The sequence below is a fragment of the Rattus norvegicus genome, chromosome 7, assembly GCF_036323735.1.
Source record: "Rattus norvegicus strain BN/NHsdMcwi chromosome 7, GRCr8, whole genome shotgun sequence".
NCBI lineage: Eukaryota > Metazoa > Chordata > Mammalia > Rodentia > Muridae > Rattus > Rattus norvegicus.
Genome location: NC_086025.1, coordinates 13,155,807 through 13,182,568, shown reverse-complemented (window position 1 = coordinate 13,182,568; position 26,762 = coordinate 13,155,807). Strand labels below are relative to the sequence as shown.

The 26,762-nt window shown below is 40.9% G+C and overlaps 1 protein-coding gene across 3 annotated transcripts; it reads right to left on the bottom strand.

Moving 5' to 3' along the window:
• Nucleotides 1-335: 335 nt before the first annotated feature.
• Zfp955bl1 (zinc finger protein 955B like 1) lies at nt 336-26,759 on the bottom strand. 3 transcript variants are annotated; one of them, XM_039080055.2, is made up of 5 exons: nt 26,630-26,754; nt 25,780-25,942; nt 3,736-3,862; nt 3,461-3,518; nt 336-2,668 (listed from the first exon to the last, which is right to left on the bottom strand). In XM_039080055.2, exons 3-5 carry the CDS (start codon nt 3,767-3,769, stop codon nt 1,420-1,422), a joined length of 1,341 nt encoding a protein of 446 aa, XP_038935983.1. In that variant the 5' UTR covers nt 3,770-3,862; nt 25,780-25,942; nt 26,630-26,754; the 3' UTR covers nt 336-1,419. The 3 variants fall into 3 exon arrangements, with proteins under 3 accessions (XP_038935983.1, XP_038935982.1, XP_038935981.1); XM_039080054.2 differs by having other exon boundaries at nt 25,822-25,942; XM_039080053.2 differs by lacking the exon at nt 25,780-25,942 and having other exon boundaries at nt 26,630-26,759.
• Between the last annotated feature and the right edge of the window lie 3 nt (nt 26,760-26,762).

Below are 26,762 nucleotides of genomic sequence, written 5' to 3'. Positions count from 1 at the left end.
AATGAACTCAATACAGCTCTCCAGCAAAGGGTAAAGCATCACCTCATGACTTACCACCCGTTAGAGATACCAGTTTACATGGCCGAAACGCAATTGATTTGGCAAAAGTTCCATTATCACAATTCAAAGAGTTGATGTTTTTGCTCCTTCAAATGTGAGTTTAAGTTTACTCTCTCATCTCAGATTTTTATACAGCAGGGATGACAGTCATGTGCAATCATACTTAAATTATTCACTAAGTTATATTTTCAATGAATAAAGAAGTATGATACAGTGAAGAAGTCTTGAGTAAGAATAGGCAAGTATTATAAACATGAGTAACATGTACTAAATTCTTTGTGATCATTTCAGGAATATTTTATTTGCATATGTTAATTTGTTTATAATATTTACACTCACGTTTGCAAAACCCAGTTGTATAAGAGAATTTAGAATTTTTACCTCTTCACAACATTTTTTTTCTGAGTTTCATGTAGCTCGGGCTGACCTAAAAGTAGCTATGTTAAACTAGCGCCCCACGCCCACCCCCACCTTTTTTGAGGCAGGGCCTCAGTATCCCTCCCTGACTGGCCTAGAGTCCAGACAGACCTGCCTAACTCTTTCCTCCTCCTAAGTGGTAAAATAAAAGGTGTGTGCCGGCACACCTGGACCTCTCATGTTTTAACAGTGACAACTTAATTTGGTTGTAAATGGTCTTTTCTCAAGTCTCACAAATTGTATTCAAAACCTCTATATTTAGTGTTATAATTTTCTAGCCTCTGTCCCCAGTGTTGGAATGAAAGGTATACACTATGCCTGATGCAAGGACAGGTATGCATCTATATACACTTGCACCTATGGGGAAAATTACACTTATAAGTTTTATATTATGCCCAGTATATCTTCATTCTTTTAAAGGCTTATTATCTTATGTATTTTGCCTGTCGTATGTATACACAATGTTCAGAACTCAGAAGAGGGTGTCAGATCATGAGGAACTGGAGTTACTGATGGCTGTGAGTCACCACATGGGTGCTGTGAATTCAAGCCAGGTCCTCTTTCTGCAATCACAGCGAGTAAACAACTATTGAGCCATCCTTCAAGCCCCATCTATCCACTAGTTTGTTGGAAAAAGTATACATAGAAAATTACAAAATATAAAACCTATTTAAGAATTGTCATGCATAAAAAAAGAACGTTAAATACTGGTGGGATGGCTCGGAAGTGTCGTTCGGGTTGTTGAGATTAAGGATCTGACCTCCATCATCAGGACTCACATAAAGGAAAGATGAGAACTGAATCCAGAAAGCTGTCTGCTGCTCCCCATGTGTACACTGAGGCGAGTGTATTCTTAACCCAAACCTCATACAAATAAACAAACAAATGATAAATAAATAAATATTCTCAGCAGCTGTTACACAGCTTACACAGGTACAAGTTCTACCCAATGGGTTTCTTCCCATTGTGAGATTTTTCATGCCTTCGAAGGTATAAGAAACATGTAAAAGCTTTTCCACACTGGTTACACTCATAAAATTTCTCTCTAGTAGTATGAGTTCTTTCATGTATTTGAAGGGATTTGGAAAAGGTGAATGCCTGCCCACACTCTACACATACATATGGTTTCTCTCTAGTGTGAATTTTTTCATGCCTATAATGAGCACCAGAATGGGTGAAGGTTTTCCCACAATATTTACATGTATAGGGCTTCTCTCCAGTGTGAATTCTTGCATGTTTTCGAAGGTATGAGGGAAGTGTAAATCCTTTCCCACACTGCTTGCAAACATACGTTTTTTCTGCAGTGTGAATTCTTTCATGGTTGTAACAGTTGCCCGCAGTGATAAAAGCTTTCCCACAATGTTTACATGCATAACGTTTCTTTTCACTGTGAATTCTTTCATGTTTGTGAAGGTTTGAGGACCGTCTAAATGCTTTGCCACATTGATCACATGTGTAACGTTTTTCTCGAGTGTGACGTCTTTCATGCTGAAGAAGTTGAAAAGAGTGGATGCATGCTTTCCCACAATGTTTACATATGAAACTACGTTCTCTTTTGTGAATTTTTTCATGATTGTGACGGGCCATGGAATACAGGAAAGTTTCACCACAATGTCTACATGAGTATGTTTTCTCTCTTGTGTGAATTCTCTGATGTTTGGTCAGGTGACTGGAATTAACAAAGGCTTCTCCACACTGCTTACATGCAAATGGTTTTTCTCCAGTATGGATCCTTTCATATATTTGAATATAACTTTCTCCCTTTAAGGTTTTCTCAAATTGTTTATACTGGTGTAGCTCATCTCCAGTGTGAGTTCTCTCATAATCTTGTTGAGAAGTGGGAATCCTGTAAGATTCATTGGTGTGTTTATTTTCACAAATGTTCTCTGTAGCAGGAACCCTCTCAAGTGTCTGGAAGGATTCAGAATAAATAACATCTTTCCAACATTTTTCACGTTTAATAGCCTTTCCTATGAGTTCTTGACATCTGTATGGTTTCTCTTCATTTTGACCTCTAAGGAGCGCATCTGAGGATGAGTGACTATTGATGTCTTTTATATTCACACTGCTTTCATAGGCTGCGATTGCAGGATGACTCTCCCCATTAGCAATATGCTCTGTCTTCTGTTGGTGGGTCTTTCCACACTGACTACCATGTTCACAGTCACAGAATTTCTCAACCACCTGAATTCTGAGAGAGAGAGAGAGAGAGAGAGACAGAGACAGAGAGAGAGAGAGAGAGGAGGAGCATTATTTCTGTTTAAGAGCTAGGTAGATACTACATGATGGATTTTGTGGCCTCTACCTGTTATTGCAGTATTCAGGAGACAGAAAGTATGCAGGAAGTAAGCAATTGAGTGTAAACTAGGCCTGTCCCAAGACAAGTAAGAAGGCACTGAGTTTATTACAATTTATGAACATAAAAGAACTAAACACTCGGCAAGAAGTGCTAAGGACAGCACACAATCACAAAAGGTTCTGTAGGCTTATTTTGATAAAATTGTCTATGACACAGTGAACAAAGGTGAACTTTCCTAATGCAATATGCAGATCATATATCAAATTCTAAATGGTTGAATGTCCTTTGTAAAATTTACCTAAGATGGATTTTGATTTAAACTCCAAACTTACCTTTCTTCACACACAAACCTTATATTCATAAAGCCCAAAGCTAACAGTACATCAAATACATTTCTACACAAAAGGCAGTTTTGTATAATGAACCACTGGAAAATAGCTAAAGGTGAATTCTTTCTGCTACTGCTCCCTCAAAAGTTCAGTAAGAGGTGTAGGCCACAAAATCCACATGAGTACTGCATGAGAGTTAGGATCATCCTTGTGCAATTCTCAAGCCCAGTAATGGTTGACAAAAAACTTTGAAGTTAAGTCAATTTACATTTTGATCCACTTGGATCACTTTCTTACTTCTCTGACTTGTCCTCAAATATCTGATACAAATTGCCTTTCTGTATGTATAAATTACCTCCGATTTCTCTGGAGCATCTGGTAATTCACATCCATACTTTCTTCCTCTGTCTTTCCTAAAAATGAACAGTAAGAAATCATTACATTATTCATCCTTTTATACAAGTCATAACTTCCTTCTTTCTGGTATAATGTTATATTTACCACCATGTTCCCATTCAACATTTCAAGTCATAAAATTATACAGATGACTAAGAAACAGGTTTTCTCCACATGAATAAGAAAAGAAATTATATTGGTGGTGGTGGTAGTTGTTTTTGTTGTTGTTCTTACCTATGGAGATCAGGTTCATAAAGGTCTCCATCATCACATCTCTGTAGAGCTTCTTTTGGTAGGAATCCAGCAGAGCCCATTCTCCTAGACTGAAGTTCACAGACACATCCTCAAAGGTCACTGGCTCCTAAAATTATCCATAGATATTATTAAAATGCAGTTATTAGAAGAATGATGAAAAAAACTGCAAATACATCAGTGACTTGATATGTTTCCTTCATGCTCTCTTAGTATAGTCACTGTATATCATAGCCACTATAAGTTTATTAATTATCCTCTCATCTTGTCACACAATTCTAAGGATACTGTATGTCTATATAGTAAAGGAAAAATGTATCACATGCTTTGTAGTCATGCTGATTTCAAACTACTCTTCGTACCTTCCAGCACAAGTTTCTACAACTTAGAACCCAGAATAAACATCAGCTCTGCTGAGCATGCACAATAATTAATGTCTGTCAGCAAACTTCATCTACTTCTAAAGCCAAGACATTTCACATAAAATGAATACAACCAGCTCAATTCTTTAAAGAGGAGCTCACTGCTACTCACAAGTTTATAACAAGATAAAACAGTATTTTGTAAACTATTATCCTTGTCATTCAATACTGAAACGTGGTCTTTATAATACAAAACCCCAAAGAAGGTTCACATGAAAAACCTATCATTGGTCTCAAAGATGAAAGGAAACATCAACTGACAAAATTTGCCACCTAGTGGTCACTTGATCACATTCTCTCATGATGTATTCAACATGAGTGGCATCATTAAGAAAACTGATATTATAAAATGATCTTATAAAAGTACTAATGCAAAACAGGTGGGTTTTCATAGACCAACCTTGATTTAATAGTAAGTAAGACTTACAAATGACAATTCTCTGTCCTCAATTACAAATAATATGCGTTTCAAAAGAAATAATGTCAGTGGACAATGACACCACAGGGAGGAAAAAAATTATATCATGGCTGTGTGAAATCATGTAATTCCCACAAAACTTTTAGACTGTTAACAAGAATACTCATCAAACCTGTATGTCATAATAAATGTTTGCTACCATTAAAAGCACTAGAAATAAGAAAATGATAGTTTGATTCAGATGACTGAATTCAAGACCTTAAATTCAAGACCTGCCTGGGCTGGAGAGCAAATACTAGAAAAATAAAAAAGAATATGACACATTTTGAAACAATACTACTTAGGGTACTATACATAAAGACAAGATGAACAGAACAGAGAACAGTAGATTTCAGTGACATGAAATTCAAACAGAACTGCTTCTGTCTGAAGGGAATACATGAACAAAGAGTGGAGCAGAGACTGAAGGAAAAGCCATCCAGAGACTGCCCTACCTGGGAATCCATCATATCTGGAGTCACCAAACCCACTCTCTATTGCTGATGCCAAGAAGTGCATGCTGACAGGAGCCTGATATAGCTGTCCCCTGAAAGGCTCTGCCAGATCCTAACCAATACAATGTGGATGCTTGCAGCCAATCATCAGAGCACGGGGACCCCAATGGAGGAGTTAGGGGAAGGATTGAAGGAATTGAAGGGGTTTGCAACCCCATTGGAAGAACAAGATCAACAAACCAGACCTCCCAGAGCTGCCAGGGAATAAACCATCAACCAAAGAGTACAGATGGAGAGATCCATGGCTCCACCTGCATAGCGGAGGATGGCCTTATCTGGCATCAGTGGGAGGGGAGACCCTTGGTCCTGTGAAGACTTGATGCCCCAGCACAGGGGAATTCTAGGATGGTGAGGTGGAAGTGGATTGGTGAGGAAGCACCCTCATAAAAGCAAGGGTAGGGGGGATGCGATAGGGGGTTTTCAGAATGAAAACTGGGAAGGGGGATAACATTTGATATATATAAATGAATAAAATAACCAATAAAAATGTAAAAAAAATTAAATTTAAACAGAAATTCATTAATAAGGGAGAAGACCTTGATCAACAATGAATCTGATTGCTATACACAGTGACTATGCCATTGGCAACAAGCAAGGTTCGTAAGAAATGGGTTCATGTTTCTCTATTTCTCAGCAGAGGAATCTCAAATGGCTGAGCAACACTTAATATCCTTAGCCATCAGGGAAATGCAAATCAAAACAGCTGTGACATCCCATCTTACAACACAAGTGGCAGCCCATGATGGGAAGGATGTGGAGCAAGGGGAACACGCCTCCATTGCTGGTGGGAGTACAGATTTGTACAACTGCTCTGAAAACCAATTTGATAGTTCCTCAGAAAATTGGAAACACCACTCCTAGACAAATACACAAAGGAGACTCAAGCCTACTACAAGGGTATTTACTCAACTAAGTTTATAGCAGCTTTATACCTAATAACCAGAAACTTGAAACAACCTAGATGTCCCTCAACCAGAGAATGGATAAGCAAATTGATGGAACTAGAAAAAGAAAATCACCCTGAGGGAGGCAACCCACACCCACAAAGACAAACACAGTGTGTGTTCACTTTTAAGTTGACATTAGCTGCAATCCGTAGCATAGAGAAGCTAAATAACAAGGAGAGCCTAAGGGGTGTAGGGAGACGGAGATACAAAGAGAAAACAATAGATGTTGCAGGTGAATTGAGGAAGGTGGTGATGGGAATACAAGGGTGATATCAGATTGGGGACAGGGGAAGAATACTGGGAGAAAGCACTGGAATTGTGGGGCATTTCAGAGGCAAGGAAGAATCCTAGTGCAATGGAAACTCCATGGACTCTATGAGGGTGATCTTAGCAAAGACTCCTAGTAAGAGGCAACATGGTAGCTGAACCAACCATCTTTTTTTTTTTTCATCTTTATTAACTTGAGTATTTCTTATTTACATTTCGATTGTTATTCCCCCTCCCGGCTTCCGGGCCAACATCCCCCTAGCCCCTCCCCCTTCCCTTCTATATGGGTGTTCCCCTCCCCATCCTCCCCTCATTACCGCCCTCCCCCACACAACAATCACGTTCACTGGGGGTTCAGTCTTGGCAGGACCAAGGGCTTCCCCTTCCACTGGTGATCTTACTAGGCTATTCATTGCTACCTATGAGGTTGGAGCCCAGGGTCAGTCCATGTATAGTCTTAAGGTAGTGGCTTAATCCTGGAAGCTCTGGTTGGTTGGCATTGTTGTTCATATGGGGTCTCAAGCCCCTTCAAGCTCTTTCAGTCCTTTCTAAGATTCCTTCAACGGGGGTCCCATTCTCAGTTCAGTGGTTTACTGCTGGCATTTGCCTATGTATTTGCTGTATTCTGGTTGTTTCTCTCAGAAGAGATCTACATCCGTGAACCAACCATCTTAAACCTTTGATCTACACTTGGTCCTGCATGCAAGATATGCTGGGACTAGAACCTAGCATAACTGTCATGAGAGAGATCAGAGAGACTTCATCCAGCAATTTATGGAAGCAAATGCAAAGTCCAAAAGCCAAATATTAGGCAGACCTCGGGGAGTCCTTCAAAGGAGGAGAAGGAAGGACTGGAGGAGCCAAAGGGGTCAAAGACATCACAAGAACAGTCCACAGAATCAACTGAGGACTCACGGTGGCTTCCAGAGATCAGGGAGCTTATATGGGTCCGACCTAGGCTCTCTGCACACATTATGATTGTGTAGTTTGATGTTCATGAGGTATTCCTGGCAGTGGGAGCGGGGGCTGTCTGATTCTTTTGTCTGCTTTTGGGAGCTGTTTTCTCCTATTGGATTGCCTCATTCAGCCTTAATATGAAAGTATGTGCCTGGTCTTATTATAACTTGTGGTGCTAAAGTCTGGTCAATGTTCTGTGGGAGGCCTGATCCTTTCTGAAGTGGGTGGGGGAATCTGAGGGAGAGGAGAGGTTGGTGGGAGACTGGGAGAAAGTAGGGAGGGGAAAATGCAGTCGTGATATATGAGAGAATCCTTTTTAAAAAGGAAGTAGAATCATGTGGTACAGGTAGTAATGTCAAAGTATGATGGGGAGTACATGGTGATCAGGGCTACTGGACAAAATCCCAGCAGACCAATATCACAAACCACAATTCTCCAGCATTCTTTCAACTGCATGATGATTTTCACAATATGTAATGGGAGTTTCTGTATGCTGTTTTCCTTTGGGGTATTTTGTATAGACTTTAGTAGAAGATGTGAATGTATACACTGGCAGTCTCTTTAAAGAACACAGTTCTTTGGAAAAAATCTTGGCCTACTTCTACACAAGGATCCCTCTTTGTGTGCTCTCACCTCCGACCCCCTGCCTCCCTGCCACTTACACCAAGAATAGAGAAGTTAAAGATTTTTTAACTGAAAGATGGTTCCAGGAACACGTAGGCACACCCGTCCCAAGGGTGAAAGCACACAATTGATAGAAACAAGGCACCCAGACCTGAGGCCTCAGCACTGAGGGCAAGAGTACAGTAGATAAGTACAGAATAGTGTCCACGATTGATTTCCTAGGCGCATGACTTACAGGATGAATGGCAAGATCTGATATGCTCCACAAGAAGCAGACTATATCAAGAAGCCACACTGGCTCGATCCCACGCTGCCGTCCACGTACAGGAGCAGGCACTGAAGGAATAGGATGCTACATCATACTGGAAAACCAGGAAGATATGAGAACCTGCTCTTTGGGGAGCCTATGAGAAGTACAGGCCCATAGGAAACGCATTAGGAAACAGCTAGCGCTTACTATGCTATATGGCCACAGACTGCCCCCTGAGGGATGAGAATAGCTTTTATAAGCTTGTTTCTCAGCACTCAGTGTCCGGCAGCCCTGACCACAGAGGCTGAGGGTGTTGCTGGCAGAAACAGCACGGAGCACCGGGTACCTTACTGAACCTTAGAAAACAGGGACTTGGGGAGTCCCAAACCCGTGGATCCCTGCCCGTAGCAGCTCTCTGCTCCCAAACACCATGGGAGAGAGATCTCGCCACCTGGTCAGGTGGGCACTCCTGAGACTGCAGAGCGGAAGAGACCACCAACACTGCCCACCCCTGCCCACATCCCTGGCCCAAGAGGAAACTGTATATGGCCTCTGGGTTCCCGTAGAGGAGGGCCCAGGAGCAGCAGGTCCGCTGCTTCTGAGACACCGCCTGCACCTGAAGGGACTGACCAGATAAACAGTTCTCTGCACCCAAATCCCGTGGGAGGGAGAGCTAAACCTTCAGAGAGGCAGACACGCCTGGGAAACCAGAAGAGACTGCACTCTGCCCACATCTCTGACTCCAGAGGAAAACACCAAACGCCATTTGGAACCCTGGTGCATGGAAGCTCCCGGAAAGGGCGGCGCAGATCTTCCTGGTTTCGGCCACCGTGGAGAGCTCGTAAGCAACACCCCACGAGCAAACTTGAGCCTCAGGACCACAGGTAAGACAAACCTTCCTACTCCAAGCGACCTGCCTAGTGAACTCAGGACACAGGCCCACAGGAACTGTGTTACAGCTGAAGACCTGTAGAGAGGAAAAACTACACGCCCGAAAGCAGAACACTCTGTTCCCATAACTGGCTGAAAGAAAACGGGAAAACAGGTCTACAGCACCTAAAACACACAGGCTTATAGGATAGTCTAGCCACTGTCAGAAATAGAAGAACAAAGTAACACTAGAGATAATCTGATGGCAAGAGGCAAACGCAGGAATCCAAGCAGAAACCAAGACTACATGGCATCATCGGAGCCCAATTCTCCCACCAAAACAAACACGGAATATCAAAACACACCAGAAAAGCAAGATCTAGTTTCAAAATCATATTTGATCATGATGCGGGAGGACTTCAAGAAAGACGTGAAGAACTCCCTTAGAGAAACATAGGAAAACATAAACAAACAAGTAGAAGCGTATAGAGAGGAACCACAAAATCCCTGAAAGAATTCCCGGAAAACACAATCAAACAGTTGAAGGAATTAAAAATGGAAATAGAAGCAATCAGGAAAGAACAAATGGAAACAACCCTGGATATAGAAAACCAAAAGAAGAGACAAGGAGCCGTAGATACAACCTTCACCAACACAATACAAGAGATAGAAGAGAGAATCTCAGGAGCAGAAGATTCCATAGAAATCATCGACTCAACTGTCAAAGATAATGTAAAGCGGAAAAAGCTACTGGTCTAAAACATACAGGAAATCCAGGACTCAATGAGGAGATCAAACCTAAGGATAATAGGTATAGAAGAGAGTGAAGACTCCCAGCTCAAAGGACCAGTAAATATCTTCAACAAAATCATAGAAGAAAACTTCCCTAACCTAAAGAAAGAGATACCCATAAGCATACAAGAAGCCTACAGAACTCAAAATAGATTGGACCAGAAAAGAAACTCCTCCCGTCACATAATAGTCAAAACACCAAATGCACAAAATAAAGAAAGAATATTAAAAGCAGTAAGGGAAAAAGGTCAAGTAACATAAAAAGGCAGACCTATCAGAATCACACCAGACTTTTTGCCAGAGACTATGAAAGCCAGAAGATCCTGGATAGATGTCATACAGACCCTAAGAGAACACAATTGCCAGCCCAGGTTACTGTATCCTGCAAAACTCTCAATTAACATAGATGGAGAAACCAAGATATTCCCTGACAAAACCAAATTTACACAATATCTTTCTACAAATCCAGCACTACAAAGGATAATAAATGGTAAAGCCCAACATAAAGAGGCAAGATATACCCTAGAAGAAGCAAGAAACTAATCGTCTTGGCAACAAAACAAAGAGAGGAAAAGCACACAAACATAACCTCATATCCAAATATGAATATAACCGGAAGCAATAATCACTATTCCTTAATATCTCTCAACATCAATGGTGTCAACTCCCCAATAAAAGACATAGATTAACAAACTGGATACACAACGAGGACCCTGCATTCTGCTGCCTATAGGAAACTCACCTCAGAGACAAAGATAGACACTACCTCAGAGTGAAAGGCTGGAAAACAACTTTCCAAGCAAATGGTCAGAAGAAGCAAGCTGGAGTAGCCATTCTAATATCAAATAAAATCAATTTTCAACTAAAAGTCATCAAAAAAGATAAGTAAGGACACTTCATATTCATCAAAGGAAAAATCCAACAAGATGAACTCTCAATCCTAAATATCTATGTCCCAAATACAAGGGCACCTACATACATAAAAGAAACCTTACTAAAGCTCAAAACACACATTGCATCTCACACAATAATAGTAGGAGACTTCAACACCCCACTCTCATCAATGGACAGATCATGGAAACAGAAATTAAACAGAGACGTAGACAGACTAAGAGAAGTCATGAGCCAAATGGACTTCACAGATATTTATAGAACATTCTATCCTAAAGCAAAAGGATATACCTTCTTCTCAGCTCCTCATGGTACTTTCTCCAAAACTGACCATATAATTGGTCAAAAAACAGGCCTCAACAGGTACATAAAGGTGGAAATAATCCCATGCGTGCTATCAGACGACCACGGCCTAAAGCTGGTCTTCAATAACAATAAGGGAAGAACGCCCACATATACATGGAAGTTGAACAATGCTCTACTCAACGATAACCTGGTCAAGGAAGAAATAAAGAAAGAAATTAAAGACTTCTTAGAATTTAATGAAAATGAAGGTATAACATACCCAAAATATGGGACACAATGAAAGCTGTGCTAAGAGGAAAACTCATAGCTCTGAGTGCCTACAGAAAGAAAGAGGAAAGAGCATATGTCACCAGCTTGACAGCACACCTAAAAGCTCTAGAACAAAAAGAAGCAAATACACCCAGGAGGAGCAGAAGGCTGGAAATAATCAAACTCAGAGCTGAAATCAACCAAGTAGAAACAAAAAGGACCATAGAAAGAATCAACAGAACCAAAAGTTGGTTCTTTGAGAAAATCAACAAGATAGATAAACCCTTAGCCAGACTAACGAGAGGACACAGAGAGAGTGTCCAAATTAACAAAATCAGAAATGAAAAGGGAGACATAACTACAGATTCAGAGGAAATTCAAAAAATCATCAGATCTTACTATAAAAGCCTATATTCAACAAAACTTGAAAATCTGCAGGAAATGGACAATTTCCTAGACAGATACCAGGTACCGAAGTTAAATCAGGAACAGATAAACCATTTAAAAACCCCATAACTCCTAACGAAATAGAAGCAGTCATTAAAGGTCTCCCAACCAAAAAGAGCCCAGGTCCAGACGGGTTTAGTGCAGAACTCTATCAGACCTTCATAGAAGACCTCATACCAATACTATCCAAAATATTCCACAAAATTGAAACAGATGGAGCACTACCGAATTCCTTCTATGAAGCCACAATTACTCTTATACCTAAACCACACAAAGACCCAACAAAGAAAGAGAACTTCAGACCAATTTCCCTTATGAATATCGACACAAAAATACTCAACAAAATTCTGGCAAACCGAATCCAAGAGCACATCAAAACAATCATCCACCATGACCAAGTAGGCTTCATCCCAGGCATGCAGGGATGGTTTAATATACGGAAAACCATCAACGTGATCCATTATATAAACAAACTGAAAGAACAAAACGACATGATCATTTCATTAGATGCTGAGAAAGCATTTGACAAAATTCAACACCCCTTTATGATAAAAGTCCTGGAAAGAATAGGAATTCAAGGCCCATACCTAAACATAGTAAAAGCCATACACAGCAAACCAGTTGCTAACATTAAACTAAATGGAGAGAAACTTGAAGCAATCCCACTAAAATCAGGGACTAGACAAGGCTGCCCACTCTCTCCCTACTTATTCAATATAGTTGTTGAAGTTCTAGCCAGAGCAATCAGACAACAAAAGGAGGTCAAGGGGATACAGATCGGAAAAGAAGAAGTCAAAATATCACTATTTGCAGATGATATCATAGTATATTTAAGTGATCCCAAAAGTTCCACCAGAGAACTACTAAAGCTGATAGACAACTTCAGCAAAGTGGCTGGGTATAAAATTAACTCAAATAAATCAGTAGCCTTCCTCTACACAAAAGAGAAACAAACCGAGAAAGAAATTAGGGAAACGACACCCTTCATAATAGACCCAAATAATATAAAGTACCTCAGTGTGACTTTAACCAAGCAAGTAAAAGATCTGTACAATAAGAACTTCAAGACTCTGAAGAAAGAAATTGAAGAAGACCTCAGAAGATGGAAAGATCTCCCATGCTCATGGATTGGCAGGATTAATATAGTAAAAATGGCCATTTTACCAAAAGTGATCTACAGATTCAATGCAATCCCCATCAAAATACCAATCCATTTCTTCAAAGAGTTAGACAGAACAATTTGCAAATTCATCTGGAATAACAAAAAACCCAGGATAGCTAAAACTATCCTCAACAATAAAAGGACTTCAGGGGCTGGGGATTTAGCTCAGTGGTAGAGCGCTTACCTAGGAAGCGCAAGGCCCTGGGTTCGGTCCCCCGCTCCGAAAAAAAGAACCAAAAATAAATAAATAAATAAATAAAAGGACTTCAGAGGGAATCACTATCCCTGAACTCAAGCAGTATTACAGAGCAATAGTGATAAAAACTGCATGGTATTGGTACAGAGACAGACAGATAGACCAATGGAACAGAATTGAAGACCCAGAAATGAACCCACACACCTATGGGCACTTGATTTTTGACAAAGGAGCCAAAACTATCAAATGGAAAAAAGATAGCATTTTCAGCAAATGGTGCTGGTTCAACTGGAGGTCAACATGTAGAAGAATGCAGATCAATCCATGCTTATCACCCTGTACAAAGCTTAAATCCAAGTGGATCAAGGACCTCCACATCAAACCAGATACACTCAAACTAATAGAAGAAAAAACTAGAGCTGCATCTCGAACACATGGGCACTGGAAAAAGTTTCCTGAACACCAATGGCTTATGCTCTAAGACCAAGAATGGACAAATGGGATCTCATAAAACTGCAAAGCTTTTGTAAGGCAAAGGACACTTTAGTTAGGACAAAACGGCAACCAACGGATTGGGAAAAGATCTTTACCAATCCTACAACAGATAGAGGCCTTATATCCAAAATATACAAAGAACTCAAGAAGTTAGACCGCAGGGAGACAAATAACCCTATTTAAAAATGGGGTTCAGAGCTAAACAAAGAATTCACAGCTGAGGAATGCCGAATGGCTGAGAAACACCTAAAGAAATGTTCAACATCTTTAGTCATAAGGGAAATGCAAATCAAAACAACCCTGAGATTTCACCTCACACCAGTGAGAATGGCTAAGATCAAAAACTCAGGGGACAGCAAATGCTGGCGAGGATGTGGAGAAAGAGGAACACTCCTCCATTGTTGCTGGGATTGCAGACTGGTACAACCATTCTGGAAATAGGTCTGGAGGTTCCTCAGAAAATTGGACATTGAACTGCCTGAGGATTCAGCTATACCCCTCTTGGGCATATACCCACAATATGCCCCAACATATAAAAAAGACACGTGCTCCACTATGTTCATCGCAGCCTTATTTATAATAGCCAGAAGCTGGAAAGAACCCAGATGCCCTTTAACAGAGGAATGGATACAGAAAATGTGGTACATCTACACAATGGAATATTACTCAGCTATCAAAAACAATGACTTTATGAAATTCGTGGGCAAATGGTTGGAACTGGAAAATATCATCCTGAGTGAGGTAACCCAATCACAGAAAAACACACATGGTATGCACTAATTGATAAGTGGCTATTAGCCCAAATGCTTGAATTACCCTAGATGCCTAGAACACATGAAACTCAAGACGGATGACCAAAATGTGAATGCTTCACTCCTTCTTTAAAAGGGGAACAAGAATACCCTTGGCAGGGAATAGAGAGGCAAAGATTAAAAGAGAAACAGAAGGAACACCCATTCAGAGCCTGCCCCACATGTGGCCCATACATATACAGCCATCCAATTAGACAAGATGGATGAAGCAAAGAAGTGCAGGCAGACGGGAACCGCATGTAGATCTCTCCTGAGAGACACAGCAAGAATAAAACAAATACAGAGGTGAGTGACAGCAGCAAACCACTGAACTGAGAACAGGACCCCCTTTGAAGGAATCAGAGAAAGAACTGGAAGAGCTTGAAGGGGCTCGAGACCCCATATGAACAACAATGCCAAGCAACCAGAGCTTCCAGGGACTAAGCCACTACCTAAAGACTATACATGGACTGACCCTGGGCTCCAACCTCATAGGTAGCAATGAATATCCTAGTAAGATCACCAGTGGAAGGGGAAGCCCTGGGTCCTGCTAATACTGAAGGTGATTGTTGGGGGGAGGGCGGCAATGGGGGGAGGGTGGGGAGGGGAACACCCATAAAGAAGGGGAGGGGAAGGGATTAGGGGGATGTTGGCCGGGAAACTGGGAGGGGGAATAACACTCGAAATGTAAATAAGAAATATTCAAGTTAACAAATAAAATAAAAGAAAAAAAAAGAAAACAAAAAGAAAACAAAAAGAAAACAGGGACTTAGATGCTTGCTGAACTCACTGCTTTTGCTTCAAAGAAAAATACTGCTCATTACGTCTTTCATTCTGGATGCTAAAAAATTGGGCTAAAATAGGTTCAAAACAATCTGTTAATAGAGGATACTTCTCTTAGAATCACTAATTCTGCTTTCAACATTACCTGTGCTTAAGCTACTATGCAAATATAGCATTTAAAAAGGTTGCCCTTCTTATTTTTCAGTAAACACACGAGCTATCCTGACTCCCTGACTCCCTCAGAATGTTATCAGTCTCCTTCCCTCACTGGCTCCATATCTCCTCTTTGGGACCTGAACGCTGCTGGAGCTGGACTCCAGAAAATGTAATTACAAAATAGTGACGCGGATACAGACAGAAGGAACACTGAAATTCAACTTACGCTATATGTATAGCCAGCTTTTTGCCACCCTTGTCTAACAGCTAGATTTTGTCTAGATAGATAGATAGATAGATAGATAGATAGATAGATAGATAGATAGATAGATAGATAGATAAGATACATAGATAAGAACAAACCTGAGCGGTCTAAAAGCCCTTGTCTAACAGCTAGATTTTGTCTAAATAAATAGATAGATAGACAGATAGACAGACAGACAGAAGATAGAGAACAAACCTGAGCGGTCTGAAAGCCGGTTAACTGGTTAACTAACCTTTGGATTTATGCAATTAACTTCTTGTGAGAGAGAACAAGTTCTCAGACAGAATATACAAAGACATGTAATACACAAAAATTAAAGGACGGTGGGACTTAACACAACAGTATCTGCAGTGCATGCAAATTACACATCAAAGGACAAGTGTACACAAAATGTCACAAGTAAAGACATGGCTGAAAATATCTGCTAAAAATAAAACATAGGAAGCAAGATCCACAGCCCTGGGTGAGGAACTTAACAAGTAAAATGTGTAGTTATGAAAACTACTGAATACCAATAGTTTACACATAACACCGATTACCCAATTCTCATCACTCTTATTTCCTATAATATAAACCTTAATGTAATCTATACCGGGTCACATTTCTCTAATGACAAAGAATGTACTTTGGGCTTATTCTTAGTGTTATGACTACTGTTTTATTTTAAACATCTCTAAAGTCCTGTTGAAAATGTCCTAACACTGTATCAGCTAACTTATATTGGGAGATAAATTAATCCTAACTGCAGACACTATTAAGTGTGAGTCATGCCAAAGAAAAGAACTTCCAGAATGTTTTTGCTTGTGATAACCAGTCACTCTTTGAAAGTTCTAAGTTAAAGCTGTAATAACAGTATACAGATTGAGTACAGTGGCATACATCTTTACTCCCAGCGCTTAGGAAGCAGAGGCAGGCAGACTCCTCCAAAAGGATGAGTTCCAGGCCTAGTCAGGGTTACACAGTGAAACACAGTCTCAAAACCCCCAAACAGCAAAGCACTGCATAGTGAAAAATTACAAGGATAAACCCAGAAAGTGGGAAGAGTAGGGATGAGTCACTCCACCATCACAAACACTCACGGACGGTATCAGTTACTCATCTTAATGGAGACACACAGCATATTTACACTGCTAGTGGAACAGATCTTTAAAGTGTTTTTATTAGCATATAAAACTATATAAAAGCTATAAAACAACGCAGCTCACAATGAAGTTTCCATACATGTAAATTACAGGCTTTCACCATGTTCGCTGTCTTCATTAGACCCATGTTCTACCCTAACAGTTACCTTTTACTTTTTGCCTGCTACTTTGAAGTCTTTTATTTTCTTCCAGATTCCACATACGGAATAAAACATATCTTACAAATTCTTTCTGACTCTAGTTTAGTATGTTTATAGTACAATCTTTAGTTCAATCTATTTTAGTACAATGTATTTTACATTTTTGTTGCTGCATAATACAGTAAGTGCACGTATACATACGTATATACCATCATATATACACAGATAAGTCTGTGAAGTATAGCTCACACACACTAGAATTTAACAAATCATGCATGATGTTCAGCTAGGCCAATTGTATAATAGTGCTATTCTGAGACAGGATGTGCATCTGCAGGTGAGTAGAGAAACAATGCAACAGAGCTCAGACAAAAGCCAATAAGCAAAACACTGACACATCAGGCTGGACTGATCTTGAGGCTTTTCCCCTCCTGGCTACATTTCATAATAATCCCTTAGGTCTTATGGAGGCTGTTGGGGGACAAAAGTCATCAAGTTAAAAGTTATGAAGGAGATGAGTTCAAATCCCAGCAACCACATGGTGGCTCACAACCATCTGTAATGAGATCTGATGGCCTCTTCTGGTGTGTCTGAAGACAGCTACAGTGTACTTATGTATAACAAATCTTTTTTTAAAAAGTTATGGAGGTAACCGACAACTTTCTGACTGAATTTGAGGCCCACTCCACAGGAGTCATAAAATGTCAATATATCTCTACACAGTAACATCCTACTCCACACTCAGTTCTAGGTAGGTTATCTAAACTAATAATTAACAAGAAAACCTGAGGGTTAAACTGTAACAGATAAAATGGATGTATGCTACTCAATAGAAAAAAGAATCCATTCTGTTCTTCTCCTTTGTTTGGAGACAGAGTATTACTCCGTAGCCCTGGTTCACCTAGAACCCACTAGCCTAGACCAACTGGATCATGTTGGCTTTGAGCTTAGAGATTGCCTCTGCCTCCTAAATGCTAGGATTGGCCACCATGCCCAGAAGTAAGAATCCTGTTCAGCAATTCAGGCAACCTTTTCTACTGTAACATACAAAAAAGGCAGATGGGGCTGGTGGTTTAGCCAGTTAAAGTGCCTGCCACCTGCGTGATAGCCTGAGAGGATATCTGGGCTCCACATGGTATGAGAAAACAGATGCCTACAAGCTGTCCTGGGACTTCCAACAGCTGTACCATACCAGCATCTCCCCCAGGCCCCACCATGTATATACAGAAATGAATAAATACAATTAGTCGTTTGAAACACAAATTTTATAAAGATGCCAATACCTGTAGTACTACAGAGATGGCTTAAAGACTGATCAGTGCGTGTGAATGTGTGCCGAGAAATTACCCTGCATTATCTCATGTTTAGAAAACCAATGAAAAAAGGGGGTTTCCTCTATTATTTCATAATACAAAGACAGTAGAAATGTGTTCTATTATGTGAGTCTGAACAAGATATGCCACACTGAAAAGAGGGAGTGGGGGTTTCCAAACAACACAGACCGCTGTCTTGCTTTTGGTCACCAATCACAACTACGCTTTAAAAGGAACCACTGAAGGAACCACAGACTCTGGCCGCAGGGCATAATAAATCCTGCTGCTCTCTAGCTTTCAAGGTTCCTGAAGGTGCGATGCAGGCTGCGGAGGTGAGAAAAGGCATAAACAGTCTTACTCACCCAGTGCTGGACCCTCCGTGTGGCAATACTGATCTGCCAGGCAAGAGCCACAAATGTTACCAAGGGTAACTAACCCCTTTAAAAGTGTATTTCAAGGCCTACTCCACAGGACGGAATTCCATGTCTGGGACTATAATGAAGGTCAAAAGACAAAGGCTGAGGAGTTCGTAGGCCCCAGGATAGTGCCTGATTTTATTCTTTTGCTAAACTGTCACACAGCCAGTGTGCCTTACAAATATTTATATTTAGCCTCAGATCAGGACACTAGCACTCAACCTGGATCACAGATGCTTCTTTCTACAAAGGGCAGGGTTAAGTCTCAAATCCTGGAACAAAAGGATGAAGTACCTACTTAACAAGTCAATGCAGGCACTGATGGTCAGGTTCTCCCAGCATCCCTCAGCACCTATTCATTATGGGCCTTCTTGGCTGGCATATCACCCCCTACTCTGAACTCTCCAGCCCAAGGGGCTGAGCTGCTATTCTCTGTGTAATTAAACCATTTTGGTCACTCACCTTTGTACCTCTGGTCTCCAGGCTGCTGCATCCAGTTCCCCTCTCTCCCCTCTCCTTTCCCCTCCTCCTTTCTCCTCACAGGGCTCAGGGTCCTCTCCACTGTGGCCTCTCCAAAATGTCTCTGCCTCTGTCTATGCTCTCTCTGTTATCTATAATAAACTTTCTCCTCCACCATTCCTAGGAGCAACTTCAGTTCCTTCCTTTCTCTTTCTTTTTTTCATTCTAGGAGCAGTCAACAAAGAGATGTGTAAAAGGTCAGAAGAAATGCTGACAATAAAAGACAAAGTGCTCAGTTGTAAATGGGACATCTATACCTAACCCCCAGCTGCGTCCACTACCGCTCAAGGAGCATCTCAGAAGAGGAGGCAAAAGGAGCTTAAGAACCAGAGAAGACAGAAAAATACTGCGAAATGCTGGGCATGGAAGAGTTCTGTGAAATGCTGTCTTCTGGACATGGCAGGGATATTGTACTTAGGAGCTCACAACAGCTGTGGGGAGAGGTACTGCCCAGGCCCACAACTTACTAAGTAGTTACTGGCAATTAACAGTATTTTTGGAGAATAGTTCTGTTTAGAAGTAGCAGCCAACCCGCGCCCGCGGATCCCGGCCCGCAGCAGCTCTCCGCTCCCAAACCCCGTGGGAGAGAGACCTCAGCGCCTGGTCAGGTGGGCACTCCTGAGGCTGCAGAGCGGAAGAGACCACCAACACTGCCCACCCCTGCCCACATCCCTGGCCCAAGAGGAAACTGTATACGGCCTCTGGGTTCCCGTGGGGGAAGGCCCAGGTGTGGCAGGACCCCTGCGCCTGAGACACCACCTAGAACCTGAAGGAATAAACAGTTCTCTGCACCCAAATCCCGTGGGAGGGAGAGCTAAACCTACAGAGAGGCAGACACGCCTGGGAAACCAGAAGAGACTGCACTCTGCCCACATCCAGATGCCAGAGGAAAACACCAAACCCCATCTGGAACCCTGGTGCACGGAGGCTCCCGGAAAGAGTGGCGCAGATCTTCCTGGTTGCTGCCGCCGGGGAGAGGTCGTAGGCAGCACCCCACGAGCAAACTTGAGCCTTGGGACCACAGGTAAGACCAACCTTTCTGCTGCAAAAGACCTGCCTGGTGAACACCAGACACAGGCCCACAGGAACAGCTGAAGACCTGTAGAGAGGAAAAACTACACGCCCGAAAGCAGAACACTCTGTCCCCATAACTGGCTGAAAGAAAACAGGAAAACAGGTCTACAGCACTCCTGACACACAGGCTTATAGGACAGTTTGCCACTGTCAAAAATAGCAGAACAAACTAACACTAGAGATAATCTGATGGCAAGAGGCAAGCGCAGGAAACCAAGCAACAGAAACGAAGACTACCTGGCATCATCAGAGCCCAATTGTCCCACAAAAGCAAACATGGAATGTCCAAACACACCAGAAAAGCAAGATCTAGTTTCAAAATCATATTTGATCATGATGCTGGAGGACTTCAAGAAAGACGTGAAGAACTCCCTTAAAGAACAAGTAGAAGCCTACAGAGAGGAATCGCAAAAATCCTTGAAAGAATTCCAGGAAATCATAATTAAACAAGTAGAAGCCCATAGCGAGGAGTCACAAAAATCCCTGAAAGAATTCCAGGAAATCATAAATAAACAAGTAGAAGCCCATAAAGAGGAGTCACAAAAATCCCAGAAAGAATTCCAGGAAAACACAAACAGTTGAAGGAATTAAAAATGGAAATAGAAGCAATCAAGAAAGAACACATGGAAACAACCCTGGATATAGAAAACCAAAAGAAGAGACAAGGAGCTGTAGATACGAGCTTCAACAACAGAATACAAGAGATGGAAGAGAGAATCTCAGGAGCAGAAGATTCCATAGAAAGCCTTGACTCAACTGTCAAAGATAATGTAAAGCGGAAAAAACTACTGGTCCAAAACATACAGGAAATCCAGGACTCAATGAGAAGATCAAACCTAAGGATAATAGGTATAGAAGAGAGTGAAGACTCCCAGGTCAAAGGACCAGTAAATATCTTCAACAAAATCATAGAAGAAAACTTCCCTAACCTAAAAAAAGAGATACCCATAGGCATACAAGAAGCCTACAGAACTCCAAATAGATTGGACCAGAAAAGAAACACCTCCCGTCACATAATAGTCAAAACACCAAATGCACAAAATAAAGAAAGAATATTAAAAGCAGTAAGGGAAAAAGGTCAAGTAACATATAAAGGCAGACCTATCAGAATCACACCAGATTTCTCACCAGAGACTATGATAGCCAGAAGATCCTGGACAGATGTCATACAGACCTTAAGAGAACACAAATGCCAGCCCAGGTTACTGTATCCTACAAAACTCTCAATTAACATAGATGGAAAGACCAAGATATTCCATGACAAAACCAAATTTACACAATATCTTTCTACAAATCCAGCACTACAAAGGATAATAAATGGTAAAGCCCAACATAAGGAGGCAAGCTATACCCTAGAAGAAACAAGAAACTAATCGTCTTGGCAACAAAACATAGAGAAGAAAAGCACACAAACATAACCTCACATCCAATTATGAATATAACCGGAAGCAATAATCACTATTCCTTAATATCTCTCAACATCAATGGGCTCAACTCCCCAATAAAAAGACATAGATTAACAAACTGGATACGCAACGAGGACCCTGCATTCTGCTGCCTACAGGAAACACTACACAGAGACAAAGACAGACACTACCTCAGAGTGAAAGGCTGGAAAACAACTTTCCAAGCAAATAGTCAGAAGAAGCAAGCTGGAGTAGCCATTCTAATATCAAATAAAATCAATTTCCAACTAAAATTCATCAAAAAAGATAAGGAAGGACACTTCATATTCATCAAAGGAAAAATCCAACAGGATGAACTCTCAATCCTAAATATCTATGCCCCAAATACAAGGGCACCTACATACGTATTAGAAACCTTCCTAAAGCTCAAAACACACATTGCACCTCACACAATAACAGTAGGAGATTACAACACCCCACTCTCATCAATGGACAGATCATGGAAACAGAAATTAAACAGAGACGTAGACAGACTAAGAGAAGTCATGAGCCAAATGGACTTAACAGATATTTACAGAACATTCTAAAAGATATACCTTCTTCTCAGCTCCTCATGGTACTTTCTCCAAAATTGACCATATAATTGGTCTAAAAACGGACCTCGACAGGTACAGAAAGATAGAAATAATCCCATGCGTGCTATCGGACCACCATGTCCTAAAACTGGTCTTCAATATCAATAAGGGAAGAATGCCCACATATACGTGGAAATGGAACAATGCTCTACTCAATGATAACCTGGTCAAGGAAGAAATAAAGAAAGAAATTAAAGACCTTTTAGAATTTAATGAAAATGAAGGTACAACATACCCAAACTTATGGGACACAATGAAAGCTGTGCTAAGAGGAAAACTCATAGCGCTGGGTGCCTGCAGAAAGAAACAGGAAAGAGCATATGTCAGCAGCATGACAGCACACCTAAAATCTCTAGAACAAAAAGAAGCAAATACACCCAGGAGGAGTAGAAGGCAGGAAATAATCAAACTCAGAGCTGAAATCAACCAAGTAGAAACAAAAAGGACCATAGAAAGAATCAACAGAACCAAAAGTTGGTTCTTTGAGAAAATCAACAAGATAGATAAACCCTTAGCCAGACTAATGAGAGGACACAGAGAGTGTATCCAAATTAACAAAATCAGAAATGAAAAGGGAGACATAACTACAGATTCAGAGGAAATTCAAAAAATCATCAGATCCTACTATAAAAGCCTATATTCAACAAAACTTGAAAATCTGCAGGAAATGGACAATTTCCTAGACAGATACCAGGTACCGAAGTTAAATTGGGAACAGATAAACCAGATAAACAACCCAACAACTCCTAAGGAAATAGAAGCAGTCATTAAAGGTCTCCCAACCAAAAAGAGCCCAGGTCCAGACGGGTTTAGTGCAGAATTCTATCAGACCTTCATAGAAGACCTCGTACCAATATTATCCAAACTATTCCACAAAATTGAAACAGATGGAGCCCTACCGAATTCCTTCTATGAAACCAAAATTACTCTTATACCTAAAACACACAAAGACACAACAAAGAAAGAGAACTTCAGACCAATTTCCCTTATGAATATCGACGCAAAAATACTCAATAAAATTCTGGCAAACCGAATCCAAGAGCACATCAAAACAATCATCCATCATGATCAAGTAGGCTTCATCCCAGGCATGCAGGGATGGTTTAATATACGGAAAACCATCAACATGATCCATTATATAAACAAACTGAAAGAACAGAACCACATGATCATTTCATTAGATGTTGAGAAAGCATTTGACAAAATTCAACACCCCTTCATGATAAAAGTCCTGGAAAGAATAGGAATTCAAGGCCCATACCTGAACATAGTAAAAGCCATATACAGCAAACCAGTTGCTAACATTAAACTAAATGTAGAGAAACATGAAGCAATCCCACTACAATCAGGGACTAGACAAGGCTGCCCACTCTCTCCCTACTTATTCAATATAGTTCTTGAAGTTCTAGCCAGAGCAATCAGACAACAAAAGGGGGTCAAGGGGATACAGATCGGAAAAGAAGAAGTCAAAATATCACTATTTGCAGATGATATCATAGTATATTTAAGTGATCCCAAAAGTTCCACCAGAGAACTACTAAAGCTGATAAACAACTTCAGCAAAGTGGCTGGGTATAAAATTAACTCAAATAAATCAGTAGCCTTCCTCTACACAAAAGAGAAACAAGCTGAGAAAGAAATTAGGGAAACGACACCCTTCATAATAGTCCCAAATAATATAAAGTACCTCGGTGTGACTTTAACCAAGCAAGTAAAAGATTTGTACAACAAGAACTTCAAGACTCTGAAGAAAGAAATTGAAGAAGACCTCAGAAGATGGAAAGATCTCCCATGCTCATGGATTGGCAGGATTAATATAGTAAAAATGGCCATTTTACCAAAAGCGATCTACAGATTCAATGCAATCCCCATCAAAATACCAATCCAATTCTTCAAAGAGTTAGAACAATTTGCAAATTCATCTGGAATAACAAAAAACCCAGGATAGCTAAAACTATCCTCAACAATAAAAGGACTTCAGTGGGAATCACTATCCCTGAACTCAAGCAGTATTACAGAGCAATAGTGATAAAAACTGCATGGTATTGGTACAGAGACAGACAGATAGACCAATGAAACAGAATTGAAGACCCAGAAATGAACCCACACACCTATGGGCACTTGATTTTTGACAAAGGAGCCAAAACCATCCAATGGAAGAAAAGATAGCATTTTCAGCAAATGGTGCTGGTTCAACTGGAGGTCAACATGTAGAAGAATGCAGATCAATCCATGCTTATCACCGTGTACAAAGCTTAAGTCCAAGTGGATCAAGGACCTCCACATCAAACCTGATACATTCAAACTAATAGAAGAAAAACTAGGGAAGCATCTGGAACACATGGGCACTGGAAAAAATTTCCTGAACTAAACACCAATGGCTTATGCTCTAAGATCAAGAATCGACAAATGGGATCTCATAAAACTGCAAAGCTTCTGTAAGGCAAAGGACACTGTGGTTAGGACAAAACGGCAACCAACAGATTGGGAAAAGATCTTTACCAATCCTACAACAGATAGAGGCCTTATATCCAAAATATACAAAGAACTCAAGAAGTTAGACCGCAGGGAGACAAATAACCCTATTTAAAAATGGGGTTCAGAGCTAAACAAAGAATTCACAGCTGAGGAATGCCCAATGGCTGAGAAACACCTAAAGAAATGTTCAACATCTTTAGTCATAAGGGAAATGCAAATCAAAACAACCCTGAGATTTCACCTCACACCAGTGAGAATGGCTAAGATCAAAAACTCAGGGGACAGCAAATGCTGGCGAGGATGTGGAGAAAGAGGAACACTCCTCCATTGTTGCTGGGATTGCAGACTGGTACAACCATTCTGGAAATAGGTCTGGAGGTTCCTCAGAAAATTGGACATTGAACTGCCTGAGGATCCAGCTATACCCCTCTTGGGCATACACCCAAAAGATGCCCCAACATATAAAAAAGACACGTGCTCCACTATGTTCATCGCAGCCTTATTTATAATAGCCAGAAGCTGGAAAGAACCCAGATGCCCTTCAACAGAGGAATGGATACAGAAAATGTGGTACATCTACACAATGGAATATTACTCAGCTATCAAAAACAATGACTTTATGAAATTCATAGGCAAATGGTCGGAACTGCATATATCATCCTGAGTGAGGTTACCCAATCACAGGAAAACACACATGGTATGCACTCATTGATAAGTGGCTATTAGCCCAAATGCTTGAATTACCCTAGATGCCTAGAACAAATGAACCTCAAGATGGATGATTAAAAAAAAAAAGACTGGAAAATCTATTTCCCTATTAACTATCTTTCAAAGATAGATCTCTGTATATCTTTATGTTATATCTGTATATATGCCCTTGATATAAATACTTGTGCTTCTATATACTTACCCACATATATACAAATAATACATAAAAACAAAACTATACATGTAAAATGAATTAAATATTCTAGCTAGCTTGTATAAAGACACAAGATTCTGGTATTTCATTTACAAGTTGTAAGCTTAGATTGGGCAGGTTTTGAGCTATTCTAACTTACATCTCAGCTATACGTCCCTGTTGCTTGCTCTTTGATTCTCACCCGGGGTTATCTTCAGGGTCCACTTCTCCCAGCCACATAAATCCCCATTACACACATGGTGGAACAAGACAAGTGACCCCGTTTGAGTTATCCTCTGACCTCCAAACTCCCAAATATATTACTGTAAAAGAAAAAAAAAAAAAAAAAAAAGAAGTAGCCGCCACTGGTAAGGTTCCCTTTCCAAACACCCATGCACATACTGGCAACACTAACTGGGGGAATAATAATAATAATAATAATAATAATAATAATAATAATAATAATAATAATAATAATGATAATGATAAAAAATGATAATGAAGCTGGAAGAGAGGCTATTGGAAATATATAGGACTTGGAACGAGAAATAGGGGTTGATTTTCAAGAGTAAAGAGAAAATTTTAAAAGAACCCACATTTAAAAGGATCACAGGAGTAAGCTAAAGCAGGTCGAGTGGGAGTACAAGGGCGGGCAAAGAGAACTCTCCACCCACTCCCCCCGCGCAGCGTAGCTGGAGTCTGAGCAGCACTGACCTGTCAGCGCTGCAACGTCTGCAGCAGCTCAAATTCGTGACCCGGACTCATCCTGACAAGACCTGAACTACAGTAAAACAGCTTCAGGGCGACAGGACAGGGCCCCAGACTCCCTGCTGCCTTTTCTGCTCACAATTCAAGAGCAGGTGGTAAGACAGAACCGGTGACAGACTCCTCATCACACTCAGCTGCACAGCGCCAGGGGAACGTCAGGGCGGCAGCGCCACAGTACGCCAAAGTCACCGCAGTGTCACAAACCCGCCACAAACGATTCAAGGAGCCCAGGGCACACTCACCATCTTCTGCTTCCGATGCATCCAGGTGTCCTCCCTAAGCGAAAACACAGTCAACAAGGTCGATGGAGCACACCTCTCAAGGGCTTCTCGGGACTCAAACATGGCGGCAACGGCCGCACCTTCCGAATATCCA

Excerpts from the sequence above, each read along its gene's own strand:
- Zfp955bl1 (XM_039080053.2), bottom strand. The coding sequence starts at position 26,731 with ATGTTTGAGTCCCGAGAAGCCCTTGAGAGGTGTGCTCCATCGACCTTG. Across the intron at positions 3,519-3,735 it reads TATGAACCTGATCTCCATAG|GAAAGACAGAGGAAGAAAGT; the intron begins GTAAGAACAACA and ends GTTCATTTTTAG. Across the intron at positions 2,669-3,460 it reads ATGCTCCAGAGAAATCGGAG|AATTCAGGTGGTTGAGAAAT; the intron begins GTAATTTATACA and ends TCTCTCTCTCAG.